Source organism: Odontesthes bonariensis, chromosome 8, assembly GCF_027942865.1.
Source record: "Odontesthes bonariensis isolate fOdoBon6 chromosome 8, fOdoBon6.hap1, whole genome shotgun sequence".
Classification (NCBI taxonomy): Eukaryota; Metazoa; Chordata; class Actinopteri; order Atheriniformes; family Atherinopsidae; genus Odontesthes; species Odontesthes bonariensis.
Window position 1 is genome coordinate 34,098,709 of NC_134513.1, and position 13,681 is coordinate 34,112,389.

A 13,681-nucleotide genomic window follows, 5' to 3' on the forward strand; every position below is an offset into this window, starting at 1 on the left:
GCATAAAATATGTTCATCTACTCACTGATAACAGTTTGGTGAAAGTCGGCGTCCTTCGGACGATATTTAGATTAATCGAGATCCGCATATATCCATACAATCCAGACAATACAGCCTCTAAATAAGGCAATATCTGTCTTTATTTCATCAATACTTTAAGACAAATGAACGCGTACTATTGCACTGTTAGCTCAGAGCTGCCGTGTTGTTGTTATCCGGGGCTATCAGGGAGCTTATGGGGGCTTTCTACACACGCGTCCACTGGGATGATTTCATCGACACGCGCCGCTACAGCACAGCTTATTTACTCTGCTAAGGACCTTATTTAATCCATCATACTCAAAGTCGTCATCAAAATCTGAAAAATATCCCGTCATGTTGCACAAAACTAGCAGCAGCAAACTCTGTGTGAATTTAGCCGACTGTCACGGAGCACGGAGTGAATAAGCCATAAAAAAACATTTAAAAAATGGTTAAACAGCCAATCACGGCTATCTTTCTCTCTGAAAGACTGTAGATTCACCAGAGGTCCGTTTCACGTAGCAGGTTTAGTGAAAACTCTAGGTTAACCCTGAAATGAGGGAAACCCTGAGTTTTCCGTTTCACAAAGGGAGGTAACTCAACCCCGAGAAAGAGGGGTAACTCTAGCCTGTTTCACAAAGAGAGGTAACTTAACCTCACGGTCAGTTACCATAGTAACAGACTCTCTGAACCTAACCTGGTCGGGACCAGGTTTTATTCAAGAAACCTTGAGTTTCTCTCTGTCTCCGCCCTCTTTCAGACACACACGCCATTTGATTTCCTCATTCATTCAGTCAGCAGAGCGAGTTCTTCTACTTCTAGAAGTCCATTAGATACAGTAGGAGGCAACTTTTTTCACGAACATGTCCTTTTGACAACGATCCCGTGGAGGAAGGTGCAGCATTATTGCGCAGAGAAATAAATATTCGTCGGAGATGGTTATCAGACCGCGCATAGATTTTTGCATTTACAGACAATTATCTTTTTGAGCGGCACCATCAGAATGTGTTGGGACAAAAGAAAAAAAAAGACATAAAAGACAAATAAATATTTGTATGAATAGGCTTAAAAAAGACATATATTGGCCTATTATATTTTATAAAGGCACTCATGTGAGGGGGGTGGACTCCCTCCGGGGATTCCCTCAGCCACTGCCCTCCCGTTAGAGGTGGTGGTGCTGGGCACCACCCGTTTTACGGGCATCTGCCTTCTTTCTGTTGGCTCAGTAGAAGTCTGTGTTAGTTTAAATAGGCTTAATTATTTAACAGAACATGATATAGATGATGACTCTAAATTGTCCTTCGGAGTGACTGTGAGTGTGCATGGTTGTTTGTCTCGTTTGTCTCTATGTGGCCCTGTGATGGACTGGCGGCCTGTCCAGGGTGTACCCCGCCTCTTGCCCATTGACCGCTGGGATAGACTCCAGCCCCCCCGCGACCCGACTGACGGATTCAGCGGTATAGATAATGGATGGATATATGGTATAGATGAGAAGACATAGTTTATGTGTGTGAAAACAGCATTATGTTGGGAATAAAATAACTGCACAGTCAAATAGCCACTTAATATTTACTTTACAGTGTAAAACATGATGAAAATGAGGTACCTCCATGCCGAGGTCTCACCTGTTTGAACAATGTTTATATATTTCATCTTAAACTGCTGCAGTGCGCTTCTCCCCCGCGGGATTGCACCTAAATGAAATAAATGAATGGGCTACCATTCAAGCAGTTTCCCTGTAATATTATTGTGATTGCAAAGGACTACATTTAAACTTACACTTTTGCAGCAGCAGGGGTGTTGCACTTATTTCTAAAAACGTATTGAAACTCGCCGTATGAGCGCATTAAGATTTCCAATTCAAGGTTGGTGAAAAACGTAGCCCCTCATCTTCCCCGTTGCCAAGGTGACTCGTCGAATCGGGGCTCCATTGATGCTGGCTTTTTAAAGTTGTGGTGCACGCGCTAAACTCAAGGTGAACTTACTCAGAGTTGATTAACCTCACTCAAATCAGCGTTTCTGGAACCGAAAACTCAGGGTTTTCTATCTCAGAGTAGATCAACTCAGAGATCAGGAATAGACTCAGAGTTGGTTGAACCTGCTACGTGAAACGGACCCCAGATCAGCACGCTGAATATTGTGGGGGGAAAAAAATTGGATGGGGCGACAGGAGTGGTAAACACTGGGGAAAAAAGACACCTAACTTCGTTTCATTACCAGTTTCTTGGAAAGTTTAACACTTAATTTCTCTTGTGTATCACTTAAGTTGTTAAAATGGATACAACAGTCCTAACTGAGGACAAACGGGGGAGCAAGCTGTGGTCTGAGCAGCGTTGCATTATGGGAACGTGGCCTGCAGCAGTGGGAACAGTTCCATTGTCACACATCAGCGATCCTTCAAACAATTAAGCACAGACTGTGTGTCTGCAGCACCTCGTGCGTTCTTGTTCTTGTTCTTGATGAAAGACATGATCAATATGGACACAGAGCCTGCTGACAAGGAGAGGAAACGCTGGGGGTTAAAAGGAATGTGTTCCAGGAGTTTTCAGTGAGTCAGAAAACAAGGGGCCACACCTCGATATGCCTTCAAATGCTCCAAAAACGCCTTTTAATTTGGTTCAGAACAGAGGAACCCTGAACACCTCATCAGTTTATGTTATTTCTTTACATCAAAGGATTTTTGACAGTTTGACTGCTCAGACCTACTGTACCTATAAAGATAATTATCGAAAATAATTTGTTCCCAACCACCAAAACTTTATGACAAACACAGTGAAGAATAAAGGGTTAATAGGACAGCAGAAATTAGTGATGTCTTTAATGAGTGGTTCCAGTTTAGCCATTATGGTATCAAACTGGCCACTGGCATCCTGAAACGAACAAGGAAAGAACTGGGAGGATTCGGCAGCTCTCATCAGCTTATAAGATGGGGATGAGGGATTTGCATTGATTTAACAGGATGCTCTCCCTCCCTACAATGTAATTTTGAAGTGATAGTTGAAAAATGAAGATTAATATTAAAAGGTTTGAAAAGGTCCACTAACTGCTGTGTAGTGCATCGGATGCCTGAAGATCAGTGTGAAACTAAAATACGACTGAGGTTTTATAATTTAACTAAAATGCTCAAACAGCAGTATTTTTACTGACTTATGGACCCTCTGAGCATGTTCAATAGACATAACTGCTTCTTTAAAACAGTTAACCTTTACTTATTAGTGCCTAATACTAATTAATGTATACATAAACCCCATGTCGACAACGGTTTAAAAGTTCTCTGAAATAAAATGAAAACAATACGTTCGCTGACCAATTTCCCAGTTTTTAGAAGATTTAACCAAATGTTTAAAAACTGACGCAGCAACACACTCAGTTGTACACAGTAAAAGTTGTTTACCATTGTTTTCCATCAGCTTCCTTTTAATGACACTTTCACTGGTTCTGGAACTGAGGATACTGATCGTTGTAGTTTTTCAGAGGAATCTGGGTCCATTCCAACACTTCAGCTGCTCAGCAGTCCGACAGATGTGGACAGATGTGGACTGCAGGCAGGCCGGTGGAGCTCACACACTCTGTGTGTATGAAGCTGCTGGAAGTCCTGCAGAATGAGGTCTGGCATCGTCCTGCTGAAATAACCACGGACCTCCCGGGAAAAGACGTCACCTTGATGGCAGCATCTGTCTCTTCAGAACTCCAACATCCAGCTCTGCATCAGTGGTACCTTCACACAGATGAAGCCCTCCCTGCCATGGCAGTGTTTCCCGCAGCGCATTATAGTCAAGCAAAGTCGCACTGCCGCCTTGCCAACGTTCCCAAAAAAAAAAAAAAAAATTCTTTTTAAACCGAAGTAACAATGCTGTTGCACAGGCTGGAAAACTGGGTTGGACTTTCTGGAGCGGTCCTTAACTGGTTCAGGTCCTACTTAGAAGGCCGGAGTTATTTTGTTACAATTGGCAGCTATGAATCTGAGGGTGGTCATGACTTGTGGAGTCCCCCAGGGGTCAATTCTTGGACCTCTTCTGTTTAACTTGTATATGCTCCCTTTGGGTCAGATATTGCAGAATTTTAACATCAATTATCACAGTTATGCAGACGATACACAACTTTATGTGTCTCTGTCACCGGACGACTGCAGCCCAGCAGACGTACTGTGTCAGTGTCTGGAGGAAGTAAACACCTGGATGAGAGATAATTTTCTACAATTAAATGAAGACAAAACTGAGATCATTCTGTTTGGTAGCAAATAGAAGAGGGTCAGCGTTGGTAAATATCTTGAGACTCGGGACCTTACAATCACTGACCAAGTTGGTAACCTCGGAGTGTTGATAGACTCAGATCTGACTTTCAGCAGCCACATCAAAGCTGTCACCAAGGCAGCTTTTTACCACCTCAGAAACATCAACAGAATTAAAGGTTTCCTCTCCCAAACAGACCAGGAGAAACTCATCCATGCATTCATCTCCAGTAGACTCGATTACTGTAACACTCTTTTAACTGGACTTCCCAAAAAGAGCATTAAACATCTGCAGCTCATCCAGAACGCTGCTGCTGGAGTTTTAACCCGGACTAAGAGATCTGAACACATCACACCAGTTTTAAAATCTTTACACTGGCTTCAGTCAGTCACAGAATAGATTTTAAAAGCCTGCTGATGGTTTACAAATCCCAGAACGGTTTATGGCCAAAATACATCTGTGATATGTTCAGAGAATATAAACCCAGCAGAGCTCTTAGATCCAAGGACTCAGGTCAGCTGGTCCAGTCCAGAGTCCAGACTAAACATGGAGAAGCAGCATTTAGCTGTTATGCTGCAAATAAGTGGAACAAACTGCCAGTGGAGATTAAACTTTCACCAAATGGAGACATTTTTAAATCCAGGTTAAAAACATTTCTTTTCTCATGTGTCTATGCATGAAATATCTTTTAACTTATCTAGACTGTTGCCTGATTTTAAATTTATTTAAATGATTTTATTAGTTTCTCTTTATATTATTTTATGTATTTTTAATGCTTCTTCCACTCCCTGCTGCAATGCTTTTATTTTATGTAAAGCACTTTGAACTGTTTGTACATGAAATGTGCTATACAAATAAATTTGATTTGATTTGATTTGCCAGGCTTAGACATTAAAAGACATCATTGATAACATTGAATTGTGACACCTACTGGTTGTTAATGTAAATAGTTAATAATGTAAATAAAAAAGTGTTACAGCTCTTAAGCTACGGCTACACGAAAACGAAACGAGGTTTTTTTTTAAAACGGGTACGAAAATTCTTGCGACCACACGGCAACGCGCTGCTGTAAAGACTCAGGTCCAGACGAAAACGGATGAAAACGATGAAACGATGCAGTACACACGCCACTGTGTCACGTCACGCTGTGAGACAATAGAGAAGTGTTAAAATTGGCTCACAGCGTCAACGTTTGACTGACGCAAAAACGTTTTAGCTGTAACAATGGAAACGAAACGAGGCCGTTTTCAAACTTTCCCACTCTGGAACCCGTTTTCAAAAACTATCGTTTTGGGGTAGTGGGAACGCCGGCTCCGTGTGGCCGCGACAGCGAAACGATAAGAAAAAGTATCGTTTACAGTGAAAAACGTTTCCGTGTAGCCGCAGCCTTAAACAGCTTCGTTATTGCTCTAACAGCCCCCGTCCCATTCCAAGTCTCCCCCCCCCCCGGCCAACGACTCACCACCTTCACTAAGCAATTTCCTGCGGGAAACACTGCATGGACCCTGATGCCCCCCCATCACAGACGCTGAGAACAGCCTGGATGCTCTTTCTCAGCAGTTTGTCCCAGAAGCAGCTGAAACGTGGACTCATCTGCCCACAGAACACGTGTCCACTGTCTTTCTGTCCATCTGAGAAGAGCTGGTGTCCACAGAACTGGGCCGTGTTCCTGCACACAGCTGATATATGGCTTCCTCCTGGTGTGGTGCAGCTTCAGCTCACATTTCTGGATGCGGCCGTGGACCGTGTTGAGTGGAAATGGTTCTCCCAGCTCCTCCTGAGCCCATGTGGCTGTATGGATCATGGTGGCGTGATGACGGTTTCTCCTGCAGTGCTGCCTGAGGGCTCCCAGCTCATCCAGCAGGGCTTTCTGTCCTTGGCCTTTCCACACTGAGATTTCCCCAGACTCCCTGAATCTTTTCACAATATTCTGCTCTGTAGATGCTGAAAGACCAAAGTTCTTTACAATCTCACTGAGAAACATTTTCTGAACTTATTGATGATTCTCTGATGGAGTTTGGCACAAAGTGGTGAGCCACGACCCATCCTTGTTGGAGAGACTAAACCTTTGCTGGATGCTCCTGTTATACCCAATCCTGACACCCTCACCTGTCAGCAGGTAACCTGCTGGTTGGAGAAGCTTCCAGAACGCTGTTACTGTAGATTCTATAAACTTTTTTTCTTTTTTTGCCTCTCGAACAACTTCTTCTAAGTGTGTTACTGCATCAAATTCTAGATTTTTTTTATATTTTGTAAATGCAATGACGGCCATTTTTTGTACTTGTCTCAGAAATAAAGGTTCAAATAACAAATTAGAGATTTAAAATGTCATTGTATTTTAGAAAACTTTTCTGGAAGCGAGGTTTGTAAAATATTCTTTTCCATAGAGAAAAATAAACTGAGTAACAGTTGGGTCTACCTCACGTCTGTGCTCGGAACCAGCCTCTTTGGGTACCGATGTGATGAGTGTCTGCCCAAACAATGGCAGTGACATCATCACATCTTTGAATTGTTTCTTTGAAAAAAAAAAAGCCAACAATCTATTTCTATCATTATTTTCCAGCTTTCTATCATTGTGTGCTGGCAGCAGAAGTAAATGCAGCCTAAGTAAACAGCGACTGAAAACAAAAGTGAGAAAAGTCTAATGAGAACTAAAGAGTGTGGAAATGAAACGGTGTTTCCACAAAGGAATCAAACCAGGGTCACTTGTTTAATTCAAAAGTCTTGCATTCGTTACATTATGAATAAAAATCTGCAGCTTAAACATTAAGTCTGAAATCAAAAGAAGTCTCAGAGCCTTTTCAGGCTCAGTGTGAATAATGATAACCGCGAGGCTGCAACGGTCCTATTTTCTCTTTTTCCCCCTAATGAACCATAGTGAAATTAGAATGGAATTTTTTAAAAACAACGATATAACTGAAAGGTTAGTGTAGTAGAGCTGTTTCCCAGCTGTCTGGCTGCACCCTTCACCATCCTATCCGATCAGCTGACCGATCAATAAAGACATTAGGATCGAAGTGATGTTAAAAACGTCAAAAGCGCAGATTCCTTGCTCAAAGCTAATCGCCTCCCTTTCTCCTCCATGATTTAAGGGATTGGAACATCCAAGGCTCACGGCCGCAGGACAGGAGAACGAGGACTGAAGGAAGCATAAATTAGAGTGGAAAGCCCTTCTGCATGTTCATTATCATTGACGTGAACTCAAATCATTGGCTGCCTGCAGGGCCTGAAATCAGTCCAAGAACTAGCAATGTATGTATGTATGTAATGTATTCTGAAGTCTTCAGAATTCTTTTTGAAACAAGTATATTTCTTTGAATCAAAGATTGTTTTTTTTTTTTAACCCTATGAAAGTATTTTTCCCTCCTCCCTCTCTTCTTTTACCAGATGCGTCTATTTTTACTCATTGTTTTGCTTTCTGGGCTCAAACATGTTGACATCTTTTCTTTTCATTACGCATTTATTGTGAGGATACCTTGGGAGACCTGCCTGGCGCCCAACAACACCTCTTAATTCAGTGTGCTCAAACACAAGGGAGGCTGTGGGGCTTTTAATTAGCCTCTTCCCAAATTAGGCCGATTTATCCATCTCTCACATTAGCCTGGATGACCAGCGTGAAAACTCGCGTTGCTCAGACCTTTCTCTGAGGCTTTCTCACCATGTGCTCATCTCCAAAAAATTTGGGCTGAAACAGCAACTTTGGCCATTAATTAGCCTCGTTAAGGAAATCTCTGCGGCCAAATGTGAAGATAAGCATTCTTCATTTTAAACGCAGCTCAGATTTCTAGATGCTCACAAGTTTTGCAGGGAGACAGTTATCGGGGGAAGTTCTCGACAGGATTAAAATGTTTTTACATTAATGGGTTAATGTGCCCATCTCTGCTGCTTTCTGTTTCTATGGGAAACATGGCTTTCTATTAAATATAATGCAAATAGTTATGTCTCCAAATGATTATTCCAAACCATTTCTGTGGCTCTCTGACCTCTCATCTGAAATTCGGTTCCTTAATTTGTACAAAACTAAATATATAGAGAGAAATGCATTGAACCTACATTGCACATTCATGCTCCCTAAAGAATTTACCATTTTAATTTGAAAGGATTGCAAGGCTTTTCTCGATCCACTGTACCCTCACAGGAAATATTCAGAGGTGTCGATCTGCTGCTGAAGCTGCTTTAGTCTTTTTGAAAAAAAAACACTTTTCCTTGAGCTTGTTAGAAAATGTCATGAAGTAAAGCAAAGAAGGAAAGAGATATTCAAAAGGACTCGGGAAGAAAGAGCCTTGCTGCTCCCGACGACAGAAAAAGGCTAATGCGCTCTCACTAGGTTGTTATTTCATACGAATTACATTCATATAATAAGTGACAATATGAAACATTACTTCACTATTAAAAGAGTAAAAATAAAATTGTTTTCGCAAACTGATTTATTTACATCAGTACCACTGTATGAAAATAACCAAGCAGCTTTGAATCTTGTGGGATACAATAAAAAAAAACATCCCTTTCTTTCATTAGCAATGGTCCAGCAGTTCCTGTGTCCAGAGAAACCTAACAAAAGCCCTGAAGCTTCTTTCCTTAGCATTTAGGAGGACTTGACCAGCTCTCATCATAGCTCCTCCCTAGATACTTCACTGCAGTTCACCCAATTAGGAAACTTCTTAAGCATAAAAGGCTATTCTCAAGCGGCAATCAGAAAACTTTAATAAAACTGAATATCATCTCATATTAGTGGAATTGTCTCGCTCTATTCCAAATTAGCCGAATTCATTTCAAGTTGACAGAAACCAACATAAATCACATTTCTGTCTCTAACCTCCAGGTCGTTTTCATCACTTGCAACCCCTTTGGTTAAATGGAGCCAAACATTTATCTTCAGGTGTTTTCAACCTAAAATTCAACAGGCTGTTTCTCATGTCGTAGCATGTATGTTATGCCATGGATTTGGTATGAAAGCCAAACATTTCTGTACGCACATTTTAAGCATGCAGCTGGAGGGAATAACTTCAACGTGACAATGTAATAGCGGCAGAAAAAGATCATTTATCCATTCTTTACAATCGGGTGTTTTGTATGCAGCCCAGTTTCGTGAGCTCAGGTGGGTCTTAGAGCTGAAGGTCAATCAGTCGGATGTCTGAATATTCACCATTCTCTACATCTTGATTAAAAAGGAAAAAATCTTAAATTATTCCTGTTGATGTGAGGAGAAAATTGAGGGATTACAATGAGGTACGACCTGCTGACAGTGAGGCCAATTCTGTTCTGGTATGTTTGGGTTGATGGCAATTTGGAAACGGTTTCATAACCTTCAAATTTGGTTATTATCATTCAGTCTAGTTGAATCAGGGCTGTATTTGAGTCCCTTCCTCAGATTTGTTGTCTTGACTCAGATTTTTTTCAAATCAGGTCCAAAGCTTTAACCCTTCTGTTGTCTTGCAGGTCAAAAGTGAGCCACTACCATGTTTAGCTGTAGAAAAAATACCTTAAACTATCTTTTTCCAACTTGAAATTTTATGACTCTTCCCCATCATTAGAAAAAAATCATACCTTAATTTTTGTTTATGTTTCCATGTGCCTGTACACCACTGGGGTACAAAGATCTGTACGATATGTCTTATGGGTCATTTTTGACCCGTGAATTATAAAAACATTTAAACACCAGAAAAAAGTTCAGTTTTTTTCCCTTTCAATATAATTAATTCAGAAGTAATTACTTCACATTTATATAATACCAATAATAAACCTTTATTATGTAAAAGAAAACTGAGAAAACAAGAAAACTGTTGGTCCAACTGACAGTTGGTTTGTGGTAAAAAAGAAAAAGAAAGTGTAATCCTGAAAACTGGTGATTGTCTTTTTGTATTGTGTAACAAAAAATACATGATAAAAAAAATGTATTGAATTGAGTTGAATAGATAAATAACAGGTGGTTTCATCACACAACATAGATTTTGGATTTAAAATTCAATTAAGTTGCTTTACTTTGGGGCTTTGGTAGGGCGGGTCATTTTTGACCCGTAGGACAAGGGGAGTAAACAGAATGTTAAGACCGCACAAGGGTTAAACTTGTAACTTGGAATTAAGCTGAATTTTCTTGCAGATTTTGCATTAAAATCAAAGCGAGGATCATGGAAATCTTCAGTTTGAGCTCTTAAACAAACACGGGAGAGTGAAAACTGCAATTTATTGTCCCCGGATGACTGGAAAGTTCATTTTTATTGTGAAGATGTCTGTGGAGTTTTTTGCACAGTTTGACATCCATTGCAGGAGTGTTGGGAACTTGGAAATCTCGGGTAGCTTTTAAGGCTTCCGACGGTCACATCACTAAACTGAATTTATCCTCCACTCTTGATATGTTGCAGGTGGTATCCCTATAAGCTCACAAACAGAAACTTCTGTCTGCCAAAGTCCTAACACAAATCTGTGCTCACGCAGGCAGACATACCTCAAGACGATCAGCATGCAGCACGATGAACCGGGTGGCGTTGATGCACTCCAGCTCGATGCTGACCTCCCCGGAGAAGGTGAAGTTGTCCATGTAGACGGCGAGCCGCAGGTCGTAATGCCGTGGCCTAACTGAACCTGGCAGCCGTGAGTTCCTCCATGGCTGAACCGCCTCCTCATCCCCTCTGTCCCCCGTCCTCTCCCCTCTGCTCCCGTTCAACTTTCCCGACCCCCCGGAACCCCTGGAACCCATCTCCCCAGCCGGTCCTTTGCGATCTCGCTCGTCGCAGTCGTCGAAGCGGAGGCTGAGCGCCACGGCGACGGCTGTGACGATTATGAGGGTGAGGATGGACAGGGCGAAGCCCAGCACCAGGCGCTTGTGCACTGTGATGTGGCGCTCCGTGGTTCGAGGCCGGACCACCACCGACTCGGCCCACTGGTCTGAAAGACCGCGGCCGTTTCGCATGGCACCTGGGCTGCTGTCGTTTAGTCCCATCTAGTAGAAAAATGTTGCTATGAGGGCAACAAAATGCTCAGAGCTCAAAAACAAAAACATTAGTTTATTCTCAGCTCCGATTTCAACTCGTTGACAGATTTGCTTTCCCTTGAAATATCCCCAGTTCTCAGCCTATGCAGCTGCAAATCCAGCAGTTCTATTTCTCAAAGCCTGAACCTCTCACGCTATGAACGTCCTTCAGCTCTGACTCCAGATGGAAAATCAACACCGCGCCACTTCTTACATTTCAGTCAACAAAACTGACAAACCAGAAAGGATGCGATGGTCATGTGCATTTTGGTTTTGTGGTGAGGAGGAGAAAAATCAATGCTGCATAGCTCGATTTCAAGAGTACAGGGGGGCTGAGAGAGAGAAAGAGGAGGAGGTATGCTGTTGAGGATGTGGCTATACAGTGAGCGTACCATCCATAGGCTTTCACAGGAAATCAAATAGGCAAACTAAAGTCTAAACCTCCACAGGTAAAGGTGAGAAGGTCTCGCATGCAGAGGAAAAAGCGGAATTTAGCTGAATTTTCTTGCAGATTTTGCATTAAAATCAAAGCGAGGATCGTGGAAATCTTTAGTTTGAGCTCTTAAACGAACACAGGAGAGTTAAAACTGCAGTTTATTGTCTCCAGATGACTGGAAAGTTCATTTGTTCTGAGTTAAAGATTACCTAGACCCACAATAAGGCATAAATAAACCCTTACCACTCTAATGGGATCATTATGATGATTTTAGAGATTAGAATACTTTACAGAATATTAGATTTTTGTAATACACAACTTTTTGAATTTAGTAGTTAATAAGTAATAATTGAATTAGTACATAAGTTTTCTGTCATAGTTCTAGTTCCAATAAACATTCATTTATAACATGCTAAAATGTTTGTTTAAATGTTTTATATAGGCTAAAGTTCCCATTTTTTTAAAAGGGTTTGACACAAATTTCCCAAACATATTAAGACATTTTAGACTTTCTTCTGGTTTTTGGTCGAAAATCAAATCCAGCTAGATCAGCAGTTTAAATGTGCCATGGTGCTGCTAAAAATAAGAAATCTCCCAGTTTGTGCGTTTGTCTCAGATATCCGAACAGAACGAGCTTTTACTGGAGATAAATGACGTCTGATAAGGGGTAATAACTAACTGCAGTCCCTGTCTATGTCCCCCATCCCCGCTCGTGTCTTCAGGGGGTTAAGTGGATAATTTACAGCCAGCATGTGGGTTTATTTCACCGCGGAGGAGATCATTCATTGGAGTAGTCTACAAGCTCTAAACGATCCCCGCTTTCCGCCTCATCTGGTTGACGGATTAAAACTGGATTAAAACTGATTGATAACCAAGGGGAGCATTGATTTAATGGATGCCAATCTGGGGGGAATCGGAAAAAAAGGTGAAAACCCGTCGTTGTTAAGAGAAAATCCTTCCCCTTGAAATTAGCCAGATATTAATGATGAAGGTTATCCAATCATTAGTGGTCTTGGGAGATTGTCCGGTTAAGGCAGGAAAAAAAAGCGTTTTGGAAAATAAACTCCGGCAACTTCTCCTCCTCCCTTGCCGGCGCCGGGAAGCGCAACCCCGGGCAGGGCTGCTGACGGCGGGTCGGTCCCCCGGGACGAATGGAACCTCTTAGGGCGCTGATTAGTTATAGCTTATGGCCCCGAGAAGATCCCTTTAGTTTTCCCTTTAAATCCGTTTATTTCCTCGTTAAATTCGGACGCCAGCACCTGCCGTATACCTGCCGTTGTTCCTCTTAGATATCGGGGGGAGGCGACTGTTATACCGCCGGTCACTCAACCGCCAAGTCCATCCGGGACTGTCCCGGTTACACGACCGTTAGAAACCGTTAGAACCGTTAGAATCCATTCTGGATGTCACATGAGTTGCCGGCAGAATGTCATAAATCCATCACTGGTCCGTTAAACCGCTGGAAATCCGTTAGTGACAACAAACGCCTCCAGAACCACCGGGTACGTTTCTGTCAAGTCCAAAGAGGTTGTTCAACTGAATCTTCCTCAACTTTTTGAGCCCACGGAGGGCTCCTGTGTCCCCCTGTCTCTGCCTCTGCTCCCGGTGATGATGAAGCTGACGGTGATGGCGGTGATGATGGAGCTTCCCCTGTTCAGCATCCCTCCATCCACCCAGGAGGAGGCGGCTGGTTCTCAGGAAGAGGGTCGCAGCGCCCGTTCAGCTTTGAATGCGCTCGCGATGTGAGTTAGTACTTGAGCACGAGCTGCTGCTCTAAGCATGAGGCACGCGCGGACCGAGCGAGTGAGTGAGAGGAAGAAGAAGGGGGGGGGCAGTGTGTTTGAAACGAGGCTGCAGCCACCAAACTCTTCTCCTCAGTCCTGCTCCGTCTCTGCACGAACTCCAAACTATTCAAAAGGAAATTAACGAAGAAAAAATCAATGAAGAAAACAGCGAAGCCACGAGTCGCACGCGCGTACACACAGACTGGATTATAACTGAGTAGATGTGAGCAGATGTGGT

General features: G+C 42.4%; 1 protein-coding gene across 1 annotated transcript in view; it reads right to left on the minus strand.

Annotated features, from left to right (window-relative positions):
• Positions 1 to 13,451, minus strand: part of LOC142385593 (thyrotropin-releasing hormone-degrading ectoenzyme-like) — a 303,046-nt gene extending 289,595 nt beyond the window's left edge. The window contains exon 1 of the mRNA XM_075472253.1: positions 10,699 to 13,451. Within this exon, the coding sequence (XP_075328368.1) occupies positions 10,699 to 11,193 (495 nt within the window). The 5' untranslated portion in view covers positions 11,194 to 13,451. The remainder of the gene's footprint in view (positions 1 to 10,698) is intronic.
• Positions 13,452 to 13,681: the final 230 nt, after the last annotated feature.